The sequence below is a fragment of the Pan troglodytes genome, chromosome 13, assembly GCF_028858775.2.
Source record: "Pan troglodytes isolate AG18354 chromosome 13, NHGRI_mPanTro3-v2.0_pri, whole genome shotgun sequence".
Classification (NCBI taxonomy): domain Eukaryota; kingdom Metazoa; phylum Chordata; class Mammalia; order Primates; family Hominidae; genus Pan; species Pan troglodytes.
This window is the reverse complement of record NC_072411.2, coordinates 75,001,428-75,026,690: the sequence shown is the minus strand read 5'-3', so window position 1 is coordinate 75,026,690 and position 25,263 is coordinate 75,001,428. Positions and strand designations below refer to the sequence as shown.

At 41.2% G+C, this 25,263-nt stretch overlaps 1 protein-coding gene across 8 annotated transcripts in view; it reads right to left on the bottom strand.

Annotated features, from left to right (window-relative positions):
- The window catches only part of RAPGEF4 (Rap guanine nucleotide exchange factor 4), a 320,154-nt gene that overhangs the window by 77,032 nt on the left and 217,859 nt on the right, over window positions 1–25,263 (bottom strand). For 6 of the 8 annotated variants that reach the window (XM_009443773.5, XM_009443774.4, XM_016950048.4 and 3 more), the window contains 4 exons: window positions 14,781–14,834; window positions 14,366–14,472; window positions 9,917–10,038; window positions 8,155–8,338 (listed from right to left, as the gene is read on the bottom strand). In XM_009443773.5, the coding sequence (XP_009442048.3) occupies window positions 8,155–8,338; window positions 9,917–10,038; window positions 14,366–14,472; window positions 14,781–14,834 (467 nt within the window). The remainder of the gene's footprint in view (window positions 1–8,154; window positions 8,339–9,916; window positions 10,039–14,365; window positions 14,473–14,780; window positions 14,835–25,263) is intronic. The other 2 variants (XM_016950046.4, XM_063791307.1) reach the window with 1 other exon arrangement.

Sequence of the window (25,263 nt, the reverse complement as noted above, 5' to 3'; positions counted from 1 at the left end):
AGGAAATAATATTGTCAATGAAAGAAAAAAAGAAGAAATAAAATTGGACTTGGAGTAAGATTTGGATCAGTTCCTGGTTCAGCCACGTATACTGCTGTGTGATGTTGAGAAAGGCACTTGGTGTTGACTAAGCTCAATTTCTTTGTCAGGACATAGTGGATTATCATGAGCCATACTTAATTCACAGAGCTTTTTAGTGGTTCAAAGAGGGGACGGATGTGAGACCACTATATAAACTATACAGTGGTATTCAAATATTAGTGATTAAGTTTTGTTTGTGGTTCTGGCTAGAGGGTTGCTGTGGAGTAAATTGACTCTTTCCAGAGCTGTGGGTTTTCAGTGTTTTTTATGTGATCTTTAGACTAAATTTTCCAGCAAGTCTTCAAAGGAGCTGTGAAGAGAGGCAGATTAATTATAAGTTGGGTGCTGGATTTGGCAAATAAAAATATTGCATGAAATATACTTGTATCAGAACATTGTTTGTTATTCATCTGAAATTCCAATTTAACCAGGCATCCTGTATTTAACCTGGCAACCCTAATCATATGGCAATTAAAACTATAAAGCACTTCATTTCTGTGCAATCAGTTTGACAATGGATTGTAAAACTTTAGACCCATATGGCCCGTTGGATTCTGCTCCTGACAATACATAGTAAAACTCAGGACATAAGACAAAAATAAAAGAATTATAGGTTCCAGAAGCATGTAACTCCCTCAGGAAAGAATAATCTTCATCATCATTTTAACCCATTATGGATTAGTAGCACGCCTGGGAATCTGCCATACTAGAGGACTTTTTTTCCACAGTAGATGGTGAACTCCATTCTGGTCTATATGGTAATAATTTAATGAAATTACATTAGTCTGTAATAATAATTTTATTTTTTTGAGATGGAGTCTTACTCTGTTGCCCAGGCTGGAGAGCAGTGAGATGATCACGGCTCACTGCAGCCTCCACTTTCTAAGCTCAGGTGATTCTCCCACCTCAGCCTCCTGATAGCTGGGATTACAGGCATGCACCATTACGCCTGGCTGATTTTTGTATTTTTTGTAGAGATGGGTTTTCGCCATGTTGCCCGGGCTGGTCTTGAACTCCTGGGTTCAAGTGATCTGGGTGCCTCAGCCTCCCAAAGTGTTAGTACTATAGGTATGAACCACCACACCCAGCCTTGTAAGAATTATTTTAAATTGGATTTCCATGACACCTTTCCTTTCCAATGCTCAAAGCATAAACCCATGAGTCCATTCTGAAGCCCCTTTGGACGATGGCAGGTTATGGTAGTGCACAGTAAAGAGCACAGGCTCAAGAGTCAGGCAGATCTGAGTTGAATCCTGAGTCTAGTGCTTTGTGGATAACCATAGGCAAGTGACTCAGCCTAAGCCTCTGTCTCCTTGTCCATAAAATGGGAGTAATGTTAAATAACTACCTCAGAGTTTTGTTGAAGGAATTGAATTAAGTAATTGTTTAGCACAGTGTCTAGCACACAGATGCTCGATAAATGGTGGCTATAGTTAAATTCAGTTGGCACTTGTGTTTTCATTTCCAATCTATTGTGAAGTAGGGAGAGGGCAAGCAGGTATTATTGAATTCCTTTTATACCTTAAGAGACTTGTAATCTGAAGATGTTAGATGATATAATGATAAACTGGTAAGAATAGAACCCAGAGCTCTTGTGCTCAGTAGTATTTTCACTTCATTTACAAGACTCTTGGGTCAAATGCACGTATCTCAAAGGCTGTCATTTCAAACTATAACAAACATAATCTCATAAAACTCAGTATCTGGCTTTCTGTCTTTAGTTGGCCCCTCCAGTCTGTTCTCTGGAGATAGCAGAGAAACCAACCTACTACAAATCTGATCACACCACACCTCTCTCTAAAACTCTTCAGTGGTGCCCCATATGACTATAAAATAATACCCAACGTACACAGAGGGCATGGCAGATGCCCCCACTGACATCAGCCTAACTCTCCAGCTGCATCTCCTAGTGCTCCTGTCCGGTCACTCCCTTGGTGTGAAACAGTTTACAGTTCCCTGCGGGAACTTTCCCAGCATCTTTCTGCCCCACCTGTGCCCCTATCCGGCTAGGAGCTCTTCCTTTGTTCTGGGAAGAAGAGTATTAAAATATTATTTTTTTGCTGCTCTTAAGAAGAAAGGTGCTGGGCCCAGTGGCTCATGCCTATAATCCCAATACTTTGGGAGGCTGAGGTGGGAGGATCGCTTGAGTCTGGGAGTTCAAGACCAGCCTAGGCAATATAATGAGACCTTGTCTCTATAAAAAACTTAAAAATTAGCTGAGCATGGTGGCATGCACCTGTAGTCCCAACTACTTGGGAGGCTGAGGTGGGAGCACCACTTGAGCTCAGGAGGTGGAGATTGCAGTGAACTGAGATCACCCCACTGCACTCCAGCCTGGGTGACAGAGTGAGACCCTGTCTCAAAAAAAGAAAAAAAAAGGGGCTTGAAAAACAACCTAAACATCCAACGATCACAAACTGAATGCATTAAAGAACATTCAGAGAATACACCTATTTAAAAGCTCCATCCTTAAAGGATATTTAACTTTAAGAGAGAATGCTGTGATATGTTATTAAGTGTATAAAGTTAGGAATTAAAAAATAACTAAAGGGATAGGCACCAAAATGTTAACAGTAATTAACTGAGACATGTGATTGCAGGTATTTTTCTTCTTTTTTAACTCTTGTCAGTGGTTTCCAAATTTTCTCCAATAAAGAGATCGACTTTAGCAATAAAAAGTCATTAAAACCTTGAGGCAATCTTAAACTCTAAACTGTAGATGAGCAGCTAAGTTCATCCTCCCCTCTCCTGAATCTTAATCATAAAGGTAGCAATCCAATGGTTGGTTTCAGGCCATGTGGATATGAGGAATAAGAATAAACTGCTTTCATGGGGAGAGGGAGAGAAATGACCTACTTAATGCAATCATTTATTCAGGTAAATTCTACAAGCTTTCACTTGTGACGCCAAAATCTTTCCAGTAAAGACCAAGGTGAAGGTCGCCATGCAGTGAAGGAAGGATTCGCCGTGACTGTCTTACTTCAGAAGCCTAGGTTCTTTCGGTCGTGCTTTTCTTTTCATCTGATTAACATTTGAGATGAACTTCGTAACTGTGGACATTCTCTTGACACATCCCAGCAGAAATCAAAACCCTAACCACCACCAATTTTAGGCTTGCTAATCTGGAATCCCCTGAAGAAACAAATCCCTCTATAATTACCAGGATTTTAAATTCCACACCCTGGAAAAGAGTTTAGACAAATAAAGATCCTATTAAAACAGGCACTGCTAATTAAGACACAATACACAGGCTCTCACGCGCCCTCTAGAGCAAGTGTGTGGAATCGAACAGCAGCGGGGTAGTCTCCACACAGCCTCTGCGGGACAGCCTTGCATTAGGGCAGCCAATTAAGGGATAAACAATACCCTTCCCACCCCCACCCGCAGTATTTTGCCTTTATGTCATTTAATCCACCTTAAATTGTTGCCTTTCAACTTTACGCCCTATAGCATATGTTTGATATGAAGCCAATATATCTCACATTTCCATATTTCTTAATGCCTTAGCAGAGTATGGGCAATGAGAAAACAAACAAAAAAAACCATTTCCAGGACCTTTGAACATGCTCTCAGTTTTCAGGAGCAAGGTGCTCAGATGGTCTCTTCAAGACAACAATGATACTGGCAATTCTTGACCAACGAAGCTTGTTTTCTTTCCGTTTAAGTAAAATTAAATAGTAACTCCAAAGATTATTAGCAGATCAAAAAAAAAATGGGGTATGTGTGTACGTGCATGTAGAGTTGGACTGTCTGTCTCCTAAAATTAGATTCCTTACTTTTCACTTTCCCATCTCTCAGAGCTCTTATTCCAGCAGAAAGAGTCAAAAGAAGAAATTGCCAGCCCAATTCCAATGTTTTCAAAGTTTCAAAAAACCTAGGGAGATGGGAAAAATCCCAAGGGCAACTGAAATATTTATTTATCACATAAAATAAACGAACTCAAGTTTCTGTGTTTCTGACCCAGTTGGAAGATTCCCCAACTTCTAACAATTCTCTTATATATACATATATTTCTCTCTGCTCGGGCCCAAATGACTTTTCTCTTTCTCAACTTACTTAGGCTTCTACTGTTAGGCATTTTCAGAACTGCAGACCTAAATTTTGATTTGGGAAACAGTGTCTACTTAATTGTCCTCCCAACTTTAGGCTGGTCTCTGATAGACCATCCTGAACATTGGAGCCTATGTCTCACTTTACTTGGAAGGAGTGGTTGGAAGGCTTGTACAGCAGAGCGTCCTGTCTCCTTGAAGCCTCTTTTTTATCCACAGTTGGCCTCAAGTTTACAATACTCTGTTTACCTAGTCACTCCAGATCCTTTTACTCATATTTCTCTAACCAAAGTACCTGCTCAAAGAAAGCCAAAATGCACATTTCTACTGGTAAGAGTACCCATTATATCTACTTGCTATAGGGCAACCTCTTGTTTTTAGATTTATAAACAAAGCAAAATCAAAACAATAAGCTTGGAGAGCTCATTCAGTGTTTGATGGCCCTGTCTCAGAGCTACAACAACAGCACCGTCAAACTGTCATTGTTCTGTAGCACTTGCCCCCAAATGCCATCCAGGTCTGCACCTGCGAAACCAGGACGGGCATTGTGAGTCACTCTGTCTGCCACCACATAAAAAGCTAATTTCACATGCAGAGTGTATGTGTTTTTTTTCAATACCAATAGCAACAAGAGTGTGCCAAAAAATTTCCCCTGAAGCTCTATTCTGTTTTTTAAACTACAGAACATTCTTTCATAGTTTGACAGTTAAAATGCTGCAGTTAATGTAATAAACAGAGAATTTTTCTAAGTAGCCTGTCAAAACAAGTGACACTTTTTTTTTTTTTTGCTAGCAAGTCTCAGATTCAGAACAATAGGAAGTACCTTTCAAAGCAACATCTTCATTATACAATCAAATTCTCAAAGTAATCTTCTCATCAAAGAATATTGTGTTATTTCTTTCCCAGTAATTATCAGAGTTCTGCAACCTCTCTGGCAGTGGTGACTATTATAAAATGCAGCCGTGCTGAGTTTAAAAGTTGGGGGTCCTGCCCTGGTCAGTATGAAGCCAATGCATCTCATGCCTCCACATTTCTTAATGACTTAGCACTTTCGGCAGTAGAAAGTCAACATTTCCAGGACCTCTGAACATGCCCTCAGTTTCCAGGAGCGAAGTGCTTGGTTGGTCCCTTCAAGGACAGTAGTGATACTGGCAATTCTTGATCAACTAAGCTTGTTTTCTTTCCACTTAAATAAAGTAGTAGCTCCAAAGATTATTAGCAGATCAAAAAAAAAAAAAAAAAAAAAGGGTGTGTGTGTGTGTGTATGTACATGTAGAGTTGGAATATCTGTCTCCCAAAATTAGATTCCTTATTTTTCACTTTCCCATCTCTCGGGAGCTGTTATTTCAGCAGAAAGAAAACTGAAGAGTTCCAGAAGTGCCAGCCCAATTCCAACGTTTGCAAAGTTTCAAAAAACCTAAGAAGATGGGAAAATCCCAAGGCCACCTGAAATCATGTATCTTGGAATATTTGTAAAACCTGTACTTTAACAACTAGCGATAGAATGGAAGAGTGTCAGTTTTGGAATGTAATATTCTGTGAAGAATCTGGGCTGCCAGGGATCATGCAATTCAGTGGTGTATGGAAAATAAAAGGAAGCACAAGCAGCGACTCCCATTTCTCCCAAGGTGACTCATGAAAACAAGCTCTCACGTCTCTTGAGAAGGGTAAATCAAACAATTAGCATGAATGTTCCTAGCATACAGCAGGCACTCAATTGATGATTGTTGGATCTTAATCTAATTTGGGGATTCCTCTCCCATTGAATTATAAACTCCCCAAGGGCAGGAGCCATTTTATTACTTTTTTCTTTCAATGTCTTTGGTAGATGCTCAAAAACATTTGTGAATCAGATGGCATTTTTGCCTCCCTTGAAGCAAGTAAGAGCTGAGGGAACATTAGCTGGGACTGTGTATTCACACTTCCATTCATTCATTCATTCATTCACTCACTCAGCAAAGGTTTACTGATGGCTTATGTGGTGTAATGCACAGAGCTAGGGATATGGCCTTACTAAGTTCCACACCAGGTTAAACCCTCCTCCACATTAGGCTGTGCCAACACACACTACATCTTCCTCCATAGCATGTAATGCAGCTGTGATTAAATGATTGCTTGCATAAGTAGTTGCTTAATCCTCTGCCCTAGACAGAAAACTCCAAGGAGGAGAAGCCTTCTTGTTCAATGTTTACCTTAATGCCTTAGCACCTAACATAGTATCTAGAACAATGTAGGTGCTCAATAAACGAACAAATGTAGTAAAATGAGATCTGTCTTTGCCTTTAAGAAACTCATAGTTGACTGCAATATTTCTCCACACGGGCATTGTTCTCAGGACAGCTCTTTATTGTGTTGGGTTCCTAGGTACTGCAGTGTGTTTGGCAGCCCTTGGTCCTAGCCACTGCCCAGTGAGTGCTAGCAGTGGGCCCCCTCCTGTGCTTTGACAACAGCCCTTAGGGGGCTGTCCCACCTTGATTCAGAACCACTGCATATGTTGGCTTGGATGCAGGTGGCAGCAAGGAGGACAGCAAAAAGGGGATGGACCCAGGAAATGATGGGGAAATATGCAGGAGGGACAGTGGGACAAGAGGGGACAAGAAAGAAAACATGGCTTAAAATGGTGGTATTCATCTGAGTTCCCCAGGCCCCAGGGATTCTCTTGTGCCCCCTCAGCCATGCTCTCCTATGATCCTTCAGGGCAGAGAAAGCATACATTGGCTGGGCAGGCTTCTTGGACCCCACTCCTGCTTATGTCAGTGAAGCTCTAGCTTTGTTTGATATTTTGGATTTTCCTGTTCATCTTTTTATGTGAAGAAAGGGTTTTGAGGCTTACAGAGCTGAAGAGTGTGGTTCTAGAGTTAAGGATGATGGTATCTGCTGGGATGAGGGGAGGCCTTTGAAACACATGGTGTGGGAGAGTCAGACCCATGAGAAAGTTTTGACAAAGGGGACAACCCTGAGTAAGGGCAAGTCAAAGAATCCTGGGGAAAGGAAATTAAAGTGCCTTCAGAGAGGCTACTGTGGGTTGGTCTGAGGGGCAGCCTCTGGGGAGGCTGGCCTGAGGGACACCTCACTCTTGGAAAGCACCCAGCAGACACCCAGGACATGTAACATGTAATGCCCTTGTCTAATACAAGACTAATACACCAAGGTCGGCCAAACATGACTCAGAGCTGACATCCACAGCTGGCCGACGCTGGCTGTGGGGCAGAGGGCGTCTTCATTTCCAGCCGAAAAACACAAGCCTGTGTGGTGGTTTTGGATGCAAGGGCCAAGTCACCGCTTACTGAAAAGGTTTCCCTGAGGATCAGGACCACATGTATGCTTCTTTATATGCCCCATAGCAATTAGTGGAGTGCCCTGCATCAAACGGGGGCTTAATAATACATTCTTCCTGAGTGGATCTGATTAAACATTTCAGAGTCCACAACTGCAGGTGGTGGCCTGCTCCTGAAGGTAAGGTGGGTTCAGCTGAGACAGAAGGGAGAGACTGCCTCAGTGGCTCAATGGGGGCCTTGACAGGGGTAATGCAGTTGTGGTGTGCTCAGAAGAATGAGCTTTAAGCTGAAGAACAGAAGCCTCAGAGGTGAGTAAGAGCATGTGCTGAATGAGTGAAGGAACAAATGAATGCAGGCCTAGGCATGAAGGCTATGGTCCTGATGACCTCTGTCCTGTTGCATTAGGGAGATAGGTGCTGCCACAGGCTGGCATAGAAACAGAGCAGTTTCTGTTTGTCATTGACCAAAGGTCATTTAATATGGGGACTCAGTTTTGACAGCCGGAGCCAACTACTGACAACCTCTACAGCTTTAACTCATGCAAATGGAAAATGGAGCCATCTGGATCAAACACAAAAATTAAAATAACAGAGACAAGCACTGCTGTGGCACCCTTCAGCTGCTCCCTTTTGTTCCATGGGGGATGGCCAGGGCTTTTGAGAGCAGCCTTGTGTCTCTCCTCATGGTACGTCTACGCACTAGGCGGCCTCGGGACCTGGAGGGGTGAGCCACGAGCTCTCACTCACGGTTTGCGGAGGATCATCCTCATGTGGGCGTCGGGGCCCATCTGTGACAGTAGCAGCATGGTGTCCTGGAGCTCCTCATCACACTCCTTCTTCTCCTCCTCAGTAGGCAAAGGGGCATCCTCGTGCTCGTCATCCAGAAATCGATAGAATAAATATTTGTCTTGGAAATGGTGCTCCTGGTCCACTATGGGAAACATGGAAGCACGTGTCAGCTGCAGCACCTCGGCCTCACAGCTCCGTTTACTAGAAACAAATGCAGAGTGTCAGGCAGGAGGGCCAAGTGGCAGCAAAGCCGGGAGCCTCCTCGCCCTTCTCACTCTGCCCTGCCCAGACTGTGCAGCTGGAAGACATGACCTCGGGGCTGCAGTCATGCACACCACAGCCCTCTCTGACCCACCCATCTCCTCGGCCTCTGTGGGACTCCCTTTGAGGACCTGCCAGCATTTCTCAGATGAACACTTTGACCTGCAGAAATCGTCTTCCTGATATTTTCTAGGATGTGGGACCTGTGTCCCAAACAGGAAAGGAACCAACTGCCAGGTCATGTTCTGTCACAGCTTTGGAAAGTACAGGCTTTGAAAACAATCTGCCTTGTCAGGATCAGAATTTATGTTATTCTTTCTATATGTACTGTTTATCAACTGTACTGTCTGCACTCTGGAAAAAAATGTTAGTATAAAATTAGTTGTCTGAACAAAGCTGACCAGACCAGGTTTCTAGATCATATACTGCTAGAAGGATTTTGTGGTAAATTTCTTCCAAATCTGATGTCTTAAAGTTTTTTCCTCTTGTTCCTTTAAACAGGATTTAAATCTTGGTAGGACAAAGACAATGAACGTGGCTCAGAATCCCTCATGTACATGTCTTAGAGCCTTGAGCCCCTTTTCAGGATGGAGCATCAATACTCTCAAAAGGTAAAGACAAGCAGTAGATCCCTTGCTGCTCAAAGGGTGATTCCTGGAGGAGTAGCAGCAGCAGCATCTGGGAACTTGTTGGAAATACAGACTCTTGAGTCCATTCCAGACGAGCTACATCAGAATCTGCACTTTAACAAGAGTCCCAGGTGACATGTATGCACATTAAAGTATGAGAAACGCTGGCAAAACCATTACTAGATTCCCAGGTGTTGGTAAATGAAATGAATGTTTTTAATATTTTGTCTGTTTGGAAGTGTCTTAAACAAATGGCATAAGAGTTTGGCCAGAGTTACACACCAGTCCTGAAGAGCTACTCTGTTCAATTATTGCCCCTGCAGTTATCAAGAGCCACAATTGCAGAGCACATTCTTGATTTTAAATATGGTCATCCTGTGGGTATACAAATTGGCTCTCCCAGACAGCGGCACAGTTAAAAGGCAGCTTCCGAATTCATTACTTACTTTCATGTCATCAGCCCAGCCACACACTTCACTGCTCTTCATTCTGCCCCTGCATCAGGATTGCTATGCACTGCTCAGAGTATAATCACACTATCAATGAACCGTGAATGCAAACTAATAAACATAATTGGAACTGATGCACTCGGGCTGCAATTTCATTTTCCTTTCATACATTCTTCCAAGTTAGGAAGGTACAATGGTGGAACATAGCAATCAATAGCATCTACTTGCTGCATTTGTATTGCTAAATGAAGATGCTAGCTCTGCAGGTCCCTAAAGGGATCGTAATTCTTTCTTGCCCATTCAAGAGTTCAGCAACTACTTACCCAGGGAAATGCACTTAGCATTTCTTGAGAGGTTTCCAGGGACTGGGGCTCATCTTACCGTGGTTGAGAACACCATCTTCTAACAGGACTTGCCACATGCCAACAGCTTGAGTCCGGGAGTGAACACATGGTGTCTGCTGCATCATCCAGTCCACCAGCTCAGTTCCCACACAGCATTGTCTAAGGAGAGGTGAGACATAAAGGGTGGGGAAGTCACCCCTTTTCAGATAGAGGATGGGAGATGGCTTTTGAGAGGAAAACCTACCAAAGGGCTTAATGGTCTCCTACCAGAAGAGGTCTCATGGCAAACAAAGCACCACACGTGGTAGCTTCAGGTTCTCAAATGCTAATACAAGCCAAAAAAGCCACTCAGCTCATGAGAGAACTTTAAAGCAAGGCTGGTTAAATGAAAGCATTACAACTTGTAGCACCAGGGGAGACCAGGGGGCCCCTAGAGGGGGAGATTGTCTGGCAAGCTAATCAGAGGAACAGAAACTCTGTCCTAGTGAGCCGGTCCCAGAAAATCTCAGTGCAAGATGGAGGCAAAGCGAAATACATACTGACTCTCTCCACCTGAGTCTCGTGCCGAATGAGTTAATGTTTATGAGGCACTCAGAGGTGCTATGAAAGGCACCGTATAAGTGCAAAATTATATAGCACTTTATATTTTCAAGTAATACTACTGATCTTCCTTGGAGGGGTGTTGGGAGAAACAAGCAATTAGCGATGCAAATCTCTTTGAAAAAGTTCTGTGTAATGAGCATTAGCACTTCTCCAGAGCCTGTCATCTGAAGAGCTCCACATGCTTTCTGGCTTCCTGTATATTCACACATTAGTCCCCAAGATGCCCTTCTGTGGTGAGTTGGTCTGGATAAGCAAACTGCATACATTAGTTAGGAAATGCATAAGTATATACACTCACATATTTGGGAATACCGAAATTCCCCATGGGGTGAGAGAAGGGGGCAGGTATCCACAACATGATGGTTCAAGAGAGGAAATAGAATCTGAAGTCCTAGTGATGGCTCAATCCCAAGGGATGATGGAACAAGGCAGGGAGTCACAGAGCAGCCGGCTGCCTGCAGCTGGGACTGAATCACTGGTGGCCTCCCCTCTCATGCTAAGGACAGCACCACCTCTGGGGCATGGGCTAGGGAGCTCCTCTCTAGTTGACATTGGAGGAGACTCATGGTTCTGTGCCACTTTGGGAACAATCTTGAAGTGGCGGGAGACATGAGATACAGAACTAGGTCTGCTACTTAGCTATATGACTTTGGCCACATGGTTTCAACTCTCTGGTTCTCACTTTCTTTGCCGTAAAAAAAAAAAAAAAACCAGGAGGAGCAAATGATGGCCTCTAAAGCCTTTTCCAGTTGTAATAATTTTAATCCTAGACCTCTGAAATCTATCAGAGGAATTGTGGGATTCCTTGATTTGGGGTTGACCCTGACTTCAGAATATTTCACAGGGAGGGTGTACTGAGAAGGCCATTATATTTCCAGGACTGCCCTTATTACAGTCTATACCCACATATTAGAGCTTCAGTAGGCACAGTCACCTACTTATAAATCATTCTGAACCAAACATAAGACCTTCCATTATATTTCTTTCCTAATTTGAGAATTGATTAATCGTAAAAATCATGTAAAAATACATAAAATCAATTTCATTTGGCTTTTAATTCAGTGATTACCTTTACAAAAAAAGAGTACACAGACTCGAGATGATCCCAGAGCATCTGATGAGTCCTTACAAAGGGTTTAAGAATCTTGCAGTCAGAATACTGAACAAAGACACACAGTTGTGCTACTTGTAGCTGATGGAATCACAGGTATCCTTTCCATTAATGATCCCTAGACGATTTAGAATTGACAGCAGACCACTAGTATAGTTATTTTGGGGGGTTATGCTGCACCAGGAGAGGCTTCAGCCCCTGAATACTGTGGCAATAATATAATGGAGTGAGAAGCAGGAGGGAGAGAGAGGATGGAACGGGAAAGTATAAGATCTGGGACAAGGAACTCAGACTGTCCTGCAGAAAAAACAAATCATGCTTCTGGCTTCCAGTTGAGTCCTGTGGTTATTCCCAATAGGTCATTAATTTGTGTCACAGGGCATGGAACAGACATAACACCTATATTTCAGGGGTTTAAAATCTTAGTACAATGGAGCACGAAAGAGATTATGGTTTCTAACTTCTAGTTTCCATTATCTATCATCAAACATGACTTATTTTAATAAATTTTCCCTAATGCAAGTCAATACTTGGCAAAGCACAATCACATCTTAAATTATGGAAAAAAGTAATACAATTTTGAAAAGAAAAAGTTCCTTTAACCATATGAGATCTTTGAGATCCCCTGAATGAATTTAAAAGGTTGAACTCTCTCTGAAGACATATGACACATTGATTTATTTACTTTAACCTTTACTTTTCTTAAAATTATAGCAGTATGTAGGGGGCCTGATATAGTTTGGCTTTGTGTCCCCCACAAATCTCATCTCAAATTGTAATTTCCATGTTTCAGGGGAAGGGCCTGGTGGGAGGTGATTGGATCACGGGGGCAAATTTTCCCCTTTTGCTTTTCTTGTGATAGTGAGTGAGTTCTCATGAGATCTGATCATTTAATAGTGTGTGGCACCACCCCCTTCTCTCTCTCCTGCTCTGCCATGGTATGATGTGCCTGCTTCCCCTTTGCCCTCTGCCATGATTGTAGGTTTCCTGAGGCCTCTTAGTCATGCTTCCTGTTAAGCCTGTGGAACTGTGAGTCAATGAAACCATTTTTCTTCAAAAATTACCCAGTCTCAGATAGTTCTTTATAGCAGTGTGAAAACAGACTAATACAGGTCCACAGACTAGAAAAGGAATCAACTTCTGGTGTTGGAGAACAGGACTTACAAATGTAAACATCCAAAATAGTAGTTAGTTAATATCAACATAAAAAGGGCTAAGTAATCAATCTGTCCTAAGAGATGGAATGTATCTTAAGCGGAATATGCTACTGATGAGACTAAGGCACTTTCTCAAGTCCCATCTCATTTCCAAAATTCTGTCAACAAGAGGCCAATCTAAATGTAACACACTGTCAATTTTGGTCTTGTAACATATTCATGCCAAATGCAAGCAGAAGAGTATTAGTTTGCATGGAGTATAGAAAAAATAATCAGAAGAGGAAGAATTTGCAATATATTTTTTCTATCTCTGTCCTTGAGTAGGTTTGCTTTAAGGTGAACCCTGTAGATACTAGATCTAGATCACATTCAGCTAACATTTACTGAGCACTTATTTATGCTCAAATTCCTGAACCAGAACCTTTGTAGATTCTATCATAGTTGGTAGAAGATATGCATCCTTCACGGTAACTTTGAAATTTGCATTCTAGTTTTTCAGTGTGTCTTATGAATTTGGTTCCTGTGAATCAAATGGGTTTTGACTCATGCCAATGCTGATGGGTTCTGAGGTCATGTCTAGGCTAAATGGGAAAGAGAGTCTCACTGATTGCTGAAAGAGGGCAGTCATGTCTGAGCCCTGGGTTTGGGAAGACAGAGTGAAGGCCTGTGTGCCACATATTGGCAATTCTAGTTCCTCAACACTTGCTGAATTGATCAAAAGTTGCTGAATTCTGAAAATCAAAAGTTAGGGATTAGACTCGAGTTCTTAACTGGCCCACCATGGTTCAGTCATCCCAGAAGGTTCAGCTAACCATGAAATCTCTGCCTTTATCTCTGTCATTTCTTAACTCCAGTGACAACTATAATTAGGAATCCATATTCTATATGAATATATATGTGATACAGAGTTGTGTATCCTACTGTATGCATGCTACGATGGAATCCTACATTAGAAAACAAGCTCTGTAAAGGACTTTGCATATTTTGTTCACTGCTGTATTCTTAGAGCTTGAAACACAATAGTGCCTGGCACACAGTAAGTGCTAAACTTGTGAATAAATCAATGACTGACTGAATGAAATGATCACTGAATCTGGAAATCAACCAAACTTGGTTTAAATCCTGGCCCTGCCACTCACTAGACTTGTGATTTGGACAAGCAAAACTAATTTCTCCAAGCCTCAGTTTTGTTATCTGAAAAATGGTCTACATGTCTAGCAGTGTTATGTGAATGAAATGAGCTAATATATCAAAAGGGACCTGGTACAGGTCTTTGAGTATAAATAAGTGTGCAGTCAATGTTGGTTGAATGTGATCTAAATCTAGTAGGCTTCCTAAAAGTCACTAGCAAAAAGAAATTACAAAAATTTTCTTCTCTTTGTTCATCACAACTAAACCAATATCCAAGCAACTTAGTTTAGGAGGTGCTAGGAATATTAAGGATAATTAAACAACTGCAGTTAAGCCGAGATGTAAGACAAGCCTAACCTTCCAGAACCTGAAGGCATTACAAAATGGGCTGCGCCCACATGGAAAACAGGGAGAAGCATTTTTGTTCCATTTTCACTAAACATGAATATGAGTGGGGCACAGCCTTTAGAATTAGCACACATACCTGTATGTCTTTAGGTGGTATTTTCTATCTCTTATCATGTGAGGTGCTCGAGAGAGAATGGCATTTCGTAAAATTTTTCCAGCTCTGAGGATCTTCTCTGAAGGGACCTGGATTGTAATCAGGTGGAAGGAGGGGAGGAGATAGAAGTGTTTATAGAAGGAAAACAAACCAAACAAATCCTGAAACCACTTTCCAATCTGACTCTGGCTTGGAAAACATAACTCACTCAGTGCTTTATTTTGTTCACTTGTGGGATATGTCACTGGTTTATGTTGAGAACTGAAACACTGAATATTTCCTGTCTCTAGAAAATGTATCAGAGGCTTCCTGATGTGATCCCCTGACATATGGACCACCTCCAGAGGTACTTAAGAAGCTAGCTCAATGGCTCATCAACCCACCTACATCCCATTACCTTGGTAATGGTGTTAGCAGGACGAAGAGGAACGTGAGGTTCAATGAGAGGTGTCTGAAAAATAAAATGTTAAAGCAAAAGAAAATTAAACAAAAAGTTCACTGAAGAAAATTATGGGTTGGGGGATAATAAGAAACATCCATTTTTTATAAAACTCAAAATATAATTTAAAAAAATAAGAGATAAATTCTGCCTAAAGAACTTGAATGCATAGGCATTCAAAGGGCAAAATTAGACCATTCAATTTGCCAACATTTAAATATAAATTATTAAAAATGAAAAAACCAAATAGATAGGAATGATTAGATGTTTGTAGGCTTCATGAGAAGAGAAAATAAATATCTATTCAGAGCCTAACAAACATCAGAGCAGAGGAAAAAGCAAAACAAGATAAACATAAATGGAGATTAAAATGACCTGTCTCCGGGGGTGGGAAGAAAGTATTGATATGGGATGGAAATGAGCTATTTCGTCTCTCTCTTGTGTAGTTAAGATTCTTTTTCTGCAATTTGTATTTTTAGAAATAAAGTTTTAATTTTTAAATGCGACTTCTTGGCGGTTCTATGCACTCAAGCTCCTAGAGCCCACTGAGGCAGTTAGTACACTTCTCTTTCTTCTACTAAGTAGAAGAAAGTGTACAGAGTTCAGGATTCTGTGGCTGTCAGATCAGCTCTAGGCTCTAGAGAAAGTGCATATGATTATCTACATTCTAGTTTTTAAATAGATGGGGTCTTGCTCTGTTGCCCAGGCTGGAGTGCAGTGGTGTGATCCTAGCTCACTGCAGCTTCAAAGCCTTGAACTCCCAGGCTCAAGAGATTCTCCCACCTCAGCTTCCCAAGCACCTAGGACTACAGGCTTGCACCACCATACCCGGTTAATTTTATTCTGTAGAGATGAGGTCTCGATATGTTGCCCAGGCTGGTCTCGAACTCCTGGCCTCAAGGGACCCTCCTGCCTTGGCCTCCCAAAGTGCTGGGATTATAGGCATGAGCCACAGCACCTGGCCTATTAACAACATTCTTCAGATGGAGGTATTGAATGTAATCCCAGAAAAATTACTTCCACACAGCTACACATTAAGCCCTCTAGTCTTACGGAAACCCCTTCGTTTTCTTGCTCTGAAATAATCTGGTAATGATATTCCAAACGGTGGAGAAAAATGTTTCCAGTCAAGGGGAGTGACAGAACCCCCAATACAATGCCATTTATGCCACTTCCAGAAGGTAAGAAAAGATGGGAGATTTATTTCTTATGAGATTGTGGTAGGCAGAATAATACTCCCCCTGATAAAAAAAAAAAAAAAGTTTATGTCCTCATCCCTAGAACCTTCAAACATGTCAGGTTACACGGCAAAAGGGACTCCAAAAATATGATTAAGTTAAGCATCAAACCAAGGAGATCATCCTGGTGTTTCTAGCTGGGCCAAAGGTAATCATAAGGGGGCTTAAAAGATGGAAGAGGGAAGCAGAGAAGTCAGAACTGGCTTTGAAGATTAAAGAGGCCAAAGGCCAAGGAATGAGAGCAGCCTCCAGAAGATGGAAAAGGAGAAAAACAAACAAAAGAGATTTCCCCTACAACTTCCAGATGAACGCAGCCCTGCTGACGCCTTATTGTGAGCCCAGTGAGACCCATTTCAGACTTCTAAACAATAGCACTGTTAGGTTATTAAGGTGTTTTTTAACCGCTGCATTTGTGGTAATTTGTTATAGCAGTCATGGAAAACTGATGTAGAGATTATTACGCTTTGTACTAAAAACCCTACTGTTTGCAAATAGAAGCCATTACAGTGAAAATAAATTGATAAGTTTTCCCTCTAGTCCTAATAAAAAATGAGGTAAATAAAGGCCAATATATAATATTGTATGTAGCTAAATACAAATATACATGCATAAATATATACCTTTTTAAATTAACAATAAGTTTCAAGTGGGTTGATGCTTTTGATTTATAATAGAATTAAGGAAAAAGAGAAAAGAATACTAAACTTTAAGATAACAGCATAGATAAGATACAGATGTATTTAGAATGGCTGAAATCTCACTGAACTAACTTATTTAAACATTTTCATCACCTCGCTGGCATCTAGCAGACTTTTTTCCCCTCTTGAAATCACTGTAGCACAGATGTCAAGCAATATTATAGTATTTTAACAGCATACTGTTTACAACCAGCACAGATCAAGAAGTATCACTCTAGTCCAATTCAACGGTTGCTTTAAACAGGGACTGATTTTGCCCTGAAATAGTCCATGCTCCGTTATGGCAGACCTACTGATGTGACTATGAGCTCACAGAGTCCCTGTACTTGCACCTAACACCTCAAAGAAGACAAGAATTCTTTGATAGTATATCGCCCAGAGAAGTGTTCAAACATGTGAGACCATCATACACTGGGACCCTGAAAACGTGCAGTTAAAACACGCTACATATTTCTAAGTTGTGAGTTCCCAGGTTCTTGAGCCTCTCACCTCTTTTCATTACACAGGTTGGTTTACAGTCTAGGACTGCACCTGACTGTATCAAATTGTAAAGACCTCTGGTTTCTTGAAAATAATAGTAGAAATCCATTTCTTCTTCTTGTCTTAGAGGAAAGAGGTACAGATAGGTGTGGTCTAGAGTAGATGGGTATGGGATTTGTTTCTGAGCTCAACTTTTCTTTCCAATGAAAAACCTACTTTCCTTTGCAGTGATCTTTGAGAGGCTGCCAGAACAAAGGTCAAGAAGATGCTCATGCTTCTGGACTGGTGATAAGTGTTTATTCTTTGGTAGGTGCAATGAAACATTATTTGAAGATTGCATGTTTTAATTTGTTTCTAAAGCAATGGCTATATTTTAACAAAATGCTAACAAGTGGTCCCTAGGCTACTTTATTTTGTTGGACAGCTCCCTTTCTGGTTCCTTGGAACCCTGAAAAGAAAGTGTTACTAAAGCAAAGAAGTATCAAGCTTCAACCAGAACTTTTTCTTTGATTTGCAACTTCTAAAGAGGTAAATGTACACAAGGTTGTCTTTTAGCTAGTAATCCTAGTACCAGTTCCAGGACCAAGAGGGTATTTCATCTGTTGAAAGGCAGAATTCTCAGATCCTTCTCCGGCTCAAAGATTTTAGGTTTAGGGGCAACATGATGAATGAAGGATGCCTTGAGGAGGGGATGGTCCCTTTATTTAAATAAAACCTCCAAGGAACACATGCAGGGGAAAGCAGGGAAGGTTTTATTTTGAGGGAATAGGAATTTGTCTTTGAAAGGGACACTGTATTCAGTTAGGCAATATACCACATCCTCAGAACTATGTGGGTACTTAGAAGCCAAATGCTCTGAGACAGAGGGCAAGCCTGACAGGCAGGCCATGTCCCTGGAAATAGTCACTGGCCAATGCCTGTTCAGAGACCCCTGCATTACAAGTGTAACTTTATTGCCTTTGTGTCAGATTATTTACTTCCTTTTTGGTTTCCCTTGGTTTTCAAGTAAAGTTTCTTTTGAGAATTTTACCTTAGCTGCACTGTAGAAAAATAAGAGAAAGAATGTCATTTTAAGAATTCTTAGGTTAAACAGGAGAAGGAAAGACAAAAGCATGGTGATATTTGTGAGAAACAAAGAAAGCAAGCCAGCTCTAGAGGCAGGTTTATACATGCTGTGCACACATGCTCCTTTACATGTATCTCCTTGCTATATTCTGACTCCCATTGTTTATGGAGACAGCTAAGACCAGAGACACCTAGGGACTTGCCTGTGCTCACACAGCCAATAACTGGAATTGCTTAGAGTAGACTCCAGGTCTATTTCACTCCAGTGTCTCCACTGCAGGTACAATGACCCCATCCACCTGCAGTTTTCTTCTAGAGACATCTTGGCCCACCCTTTGGAAGAGTCTGTGTTCTGTTTGATTCAAGTTATTGAGAAAATTGCATCCAAGCTCTTCTAGGTCATCAGGTATCAGACTTGATCTGATGAATTTCCAGCAATAAATATTCACAGTGACCTACTGAGATTACATATGAGCACCCTGCATCATGCTTGGTCTGAATTAACTTTTTGAAAAGCAACTTTGTGGGCCAGGCGCAGTGGCTCACGCCTGTAATCCCGGCACTTTGGGAGGCTGAGGCGGGCAGATCACGAGGTCAGGAGATCGAGACCAACCTGGGTAACACGGTGAAACCCCGTCTCTACTAAAAATACAAAAAAATTAGCCGGGCGTGGTGGCGGGCACCTGTAGTCCCAGCTACTTGGGAGGCTGAGGCAGGAGAATGGCGTGAACCCGGGAGGCGGAGGTTGCAGTGAGCTGAGATCGTGCCACTGCACTCCAGCCTGGGCGACAGAGCGAGATTCCATCTCAAAAAAAAAAAAAAAAAAAAAAAAAAAGAAACTTTGTAACAATAAAACAACATTTAGCATTGAGGAACTGTCCTATCAGGGCTAAGACAAATATACCAGGGAGAGGAGTAGCAGTCCAGTGCAGCCAGGAGATGGAAACCATTCAGTGTATTTACCACAAGGGAATTTAATGCGGGAAGTGTTGCACCAGGGGAGGAAAATTTCAGAAGCCAAATAGATCACTGTGAGAGGTAGTCCCAATATTGGCAAAGCAGGAGGCCCTCAAGCAAAGGGACAGAGGGAGAAGGAAGCATGACCAGGGCCTGAGCCAGGTGTCCTGCTGGGAGCTGGAACCCTGGAGGGTGTCCCAGAACCCTAGAGGTATGGCCACTGCTAGAGATGCCTCGGGGCCACTGCTGAGAGGGAGGCAAGAACTTCCCGCATCCGATCTCTCTCCAGCCAGAAGTCAGAGAAACATGGAAAAGAATTTCATTTTATAAATGATTAGGTTAAATGGAAGAGGGAAAGAAGCAGCACTGCAGTATCCGTGAGAGTCAAAGAAAGAAAACCAGCCCAAAGGCGGAACCAAAGGGCAAAGAGTTGATCCGAGAGCAGCGGCCCCAGGACCCATACAGAAGAAGTCGCAGTGGCCACAGGGCTGGGCAGGGCTGCCACAGCTGCCACCCAGCCCTCTCACTCGCTCCCTACACCATATCCTCCCGGATACTCTTCCTGCTGAGCGCTAGGCTAGGCAGGAGGACAGCGGGACGGCACAGAGTAGGGGCTGCATTTGGCCTGCTCGGTTTGCTTCCTAGAGCCCCATGTTTGGCCCTATAGCCAGAAAATACGTATCACAAATGAGCCCCGAAAGGCATGGACCCCTCTCCAGTGAAATTTTCTAGATTTTGACACATCAATCATGTGTTGATAAAAATTCTTCCTCCCTACCTGAGCATGAAAGAATCCAAATGGGGCTGTGACAATGTGATCCTAAAACCGCGAGGCAGGGGGGACAGATAAAGGCAGAGGCATTCAGCTTTCTTTCTGCTTTTCTTGGCTTTCTCCACGAAAGACTTCCCTCAGGACTGACTGTAATTGATTTTTGTTTGTTTCTGGAAAGGGGATGCTCTTTCTACTGCCTTGTATTATGTTCATATTACTACTGAAAAGGAGAAACAGAGACGGAAAATATTCCTTTTGGCACCAGAGCCAATACATAAATACTAATCAGGTGAATGAAAAATATGAATTTAGCCTCCATTACAAGATGCACAATAACTCCCCAGTAGATTATAATGAGGTATAAGGCACTGTAACAGGCCTCACGAAAGACCATATTCAGACCCTTTTGAAAGGGGGTAATTCTTTTTCCTCAAGTGCTTGCTCAAAGAAGCCTTTTGCAAAGCACAGCATTTTAAACCAAGAGACAAGAATGACAAGCAAGATTGGGACACAACTCCTGCCAAACCAGTGTGGTAAAAAGTCAGGCAAGTCCACATCCAATCTGATTCAAGGATTTAATGAAGGTCTGCTGTGTGCAGAGCAGTGTGCGAGGCTAAAGAAGGAGACTCTGATAAGGTACCTGGCCAAAATGGGCTCTTGGTCTTGTTGAAAAAGCCAAACTTCTATGGGTTAAACAATTACAAGATAATATGAATCTAATAAATGCTGCAACATTTTGGATTTCAAATCCCCCTTTTCTTATTTCAGCTGAGGACATTTCTAGGAGGTAGAGAGCAGTATTCAGTTTTTTAGTGAAAATGATATACTTTTAGGAGCTATATTCCCTTGCTTTGGCATTTTGGAATAATATAACTAAGATCTTTGAAATGTATGTCTCATTCTTGTAATAGTTATCATCAATGTCATCACTCTTTGGGGCCGCCCAGATGAAATTAAAATAAGGACCAAGTCAGACTCATAGGCAGATTTCACTACTCTGAATTAACTCTGTAATTTTTTCCATTTGTGAAATAATGGAAAAATCATCTAGAGACTTCTTTGGCTTCCATTTGAAGGCTTCTTTTTCCTCCCCAAGTCTTTTCCCCTAAGTTCAAAATTGGCTTAGAGATTTCCAGTTTCAGCTTTTCTCTTGTAAAGAGCTTGAAAGTTGTCACTTATGGCCAAGAAAAAAGTGAAAATAATGATTGCTCTTGGGCTCCTCAGAGAATTGAGGTTGCAAAGCAAACTGCCACCCAGAAATCTGGAGAGACAGGAAAATCCAGAGTCCTGATTGAGAGATTCGCTCACCTGGAAACCACAAACTGGTAAGAATACTTAAATGGTAGTTCTGATTAATTGCTGGAGGCTGAATGCAGATTAGCTTGACAGTGAGAAACTCCTGGGGATGGGGCATTTTCAGCTGGGCACCCACACTATGTGAGTTTTACCTACTTCAACCCCACCAGTTTTACCTACTTCAGCTCCTCATGAAGAGCCAAAAAAGGGTCTCCTTGTGGCTCTGGCAAGGAGAAGGAAAGCATCATCATTGTGAAATACACCCAGAGCATTCACCATAATAAAGGCAGACTCTCTAGGGAAAAGACTTTAGGAGTGTCTTATCTCATGGGGTAAGGTTCTCTGACTGTAGCCACTCTAGCCCACCAGTTGTCTCCTAAAGGGAAAAATTTGTCTTGACCAGTCAAAAGAATAAATGTCTTTTCTCTCTCCTTCATACACTAGTAGCAGAGAAGTGCAAGTAAAGACAGGTGGGATGGGAGACGCAGATCTCACCCTCACACCCCCACCCCACCGAATGCTGGGACCACCAGTCCAGGCTCCTCAGGGATTCAGCTCCAACAAGAGCTGAACATTTAAAACATGTACATGACTAATCTTTAATAGCTGAAATAACATTTTAAGGGCCCAAAGTGACAAAACATTTATGGATTAAGACTGAGGTGTTTTTATGGTTGCTAAGTACCAGAGAGAACACAGTTAATAGTGGTCAGTGGGGGAAGGGGATTATTTCATGTGTATATTTCACTGAGTTGAAATATACTCTCTCTCTGTCTGTCTCTCTCTAGAGAGTTATTTGGTTGGTTTTACATATATTATAACAAATAACTGAGATTATATATTACATATATAAATATATAACAGTTATTTTTTATATTTATTATATAACATACTTATATATAATTCTCTCTATACATATATAGAGATCATGATATATCTATATATAGAGATATATAGAGAGAACTATTATATATAGAATTATATATAGAGAACTATTACATATAAAATAAATAATAGATATAATATATAATAGATATAAAAGATTGTATATTATATAAATGTAAAATATCTATAATAGATAGCTATTATATACATATTTTTTAAGTGGCTCATAAATCAGGGGCACTGAAGCCTACAGTGTGGTCTCAGGCTGCAGTCTGACTATTTGTATCTGACTGTAAGAAGAGACTGAAGAATACAGAAGACTGCATGGTGAGTCTGTAAAACCGGACGAAGGAAGCGCTTCCAGGAAACAGGCTGCCTGGACCCCACCTGTCAACTGGTCTGGAGTACTGCTCTTAGCAGGTGCTAGCAAATGGTTCAAGTTTTTCCGCAACATACCCTAACACAGTGCTGCAAGATGGCATGTTTTTAGAATGATTCTGTCAAACCCTAACTTACAATGTAAGATTGTTTCTGAATTCTTCTAGTGGAGAGAGGCAGCTTCAATTAGATAGTAATCTTTCTTTTAACATACAGGATCTTCTGAGTGTTTGCTTTCTAGGAGGTATATCTATATCTGTTAGACACTTCTAAGTCAGATATTTAGAGGCAAAAAATAAAATGGTAACTTTAGAGAGGTCCCTGTTCTTACCAGTAAGAATGGTTCTCTTTTAGATCTTACAAAGTAGTTCATTTTTTCCTTACAAATTGGCTTGATCGAGCCTAGATTTTCTTATAATGGCAATACCAACATATTACTATGAAATCCGCATTTGAGTAGTAGAAGCTAAGAGATGTACACAAGCCAACCATAATATTCCACAGAAGCCACTGCCCATTACGGTGTGTCTCCCCTTACAACTGTGACTTCTATGGAAACATAAACTCTGAAAAACAGTCTTCAACCACTGTTCCCTCCTCCTTTTACAAATCTAAGCCTTGGCCTCATCATTCACCCTTGTTTCCAATACGAGAAATTCTGACAACAAAGTCCAAACCTGGGAATAGTGTGTTGAGTGCTTTTTGGAAATAAAACGAATGTTAAGATTTTGAAGACATGGTTCAATTCTTACAACTTTCATGGACTGGCACTTATTACAAAAGGGCTGGAACACTATGACATTTCCCTTTATAATCTCTAATTTTAAAAAAATAGCCTGGTGTGGTGGCACATGCCTGCAGTCCTAGCTACTTGAGAGACTGAAGCAGGAGGATCACTTGAGCCCAGTAGTTTGAGGTTGCAGTGAGCTATGATTGTGTAAATTACCATGCCTGGCAGGAATTTTGATTTAAATTAAAAATTTTAAATTCTGTTCCTAAATTTCATTAGCTACATTTCAAGTGCTCCATAGCCACTTGTGCCTTATCCAAGCCTTGGTTATCCCTTGTCTAGAGATCATGATCCTGTCCTAGAAGGTGTGTATGCTTCCATCCCCTGCCATCCCTGCCCCAACATCATCAACCCCATAGCCGGATGATCCTATAAAAACATAGATCAGATCATGTTGCCCCAAATCCTCCAATGGCTTCTCTTCCCACTCCCAGTGAAAGCCAAACTCTATAGTGTACAGTGTAACTGTCTGGCTCCTTGCAACCTCTGATCTTATCTCTGCTCTCTAGCCCTCTGCTCAGGCCACACCCTCTCTTCCTTTTGCCTGGATGCACTCTTCCCAGACAGCCCCACGGCTCACACGGCTTCTTTCAGGTCTCTGCTCAAACACACCTTCTCGGAGAGGCCTGCTCTGTCCATTCTATAGGATGTCGTATCCCTGCCCCATATCTGGCACTCTTTACCCCTCTCGCTATAGCATTTATCACACTGGATATTCTATGTTCGTTTCTTACCTGTTTACTGTACTGAAATGTTAGCTGCATGAAGACAAGAACCTTGTTTTGCTCACTGTTCTACCCCAGCTCTTGGCATACAGAACTACTCAAGGATTTATTGAATGAATGGAAGAATTTCTTCATTGATTCATTTATTCTAGCTGACTTCATTGTAGGTGCCCAAAGAGAAAACTGAGAGTAACTTATGTGTTCAGGTATATGAAGGGATGTTGGGAGCAAATTGATTGGGTGTTTCCACTGCACTGTGGTGTGAAGAATCAGATTCAATGAGTTGCAATTGAGTAGAAACTTACTGACAGAGAGGAATACTAAGTAATTCCCCTCTTCCTAGTCCTTTGTTTTTTTAAACGGACTGGGTTTTGTGTCTGATAAAATGATGCACAAAATCAGTGCTTTGCAAATTTTAATGACTGCATGAAGCCCATGGGGATCTCATTAAAATGCATATTTTGGTTATGTTGGTCTGAGATGTTACCTAAGATTCTTCATTTCTGCCAAGTGATGTTGATGCTGCTGGTGTGGGAACCACACTTTGAGCATCAAAGAATTGGATGAGTATCAGTAGAACCCTATGGATCCATAACTTCATAATCCTTACTAACATGTGAGCATTTCTAAAGATTGGATCTAGTCAATATAATCATAAGGTCATCATTCTAACAACATTTATGTTATCTAAATAAGCCAATATGTTTTCCAGTTAAAGGAATTATTGTGCAATCACACTTGTCTTTATTTTTGGAATACTCAAGTACCTGACAGGAAAATCAAATACTTATAATTTATTAAAGAAAATGCATTTGGCCTTTAGGAGTATTTGAATAATATACTTAATATTCACAAATAACACACTTCAAACTTTCTAAATTACAAATAAACTATCTCAACCAAATTCATTATATAAACATTTCATAAGAATAGATAAAAACACAAGAATAGATAAAAACACAACATAATCCTTACATTACACTCCTAAGAGAATCAGGAAAAAAACACACTCCATTTTTATGAAATTTAATAATAATTTATGAAATTAGTATTGGAAAATGTTTACATGTGAATTTAAATCTCAATAGCGTGATTTCAGTATTTGCTGAATGGATCAATCCTTATCCTTATTCTAACTACTTGAGGCAGAACAGGGT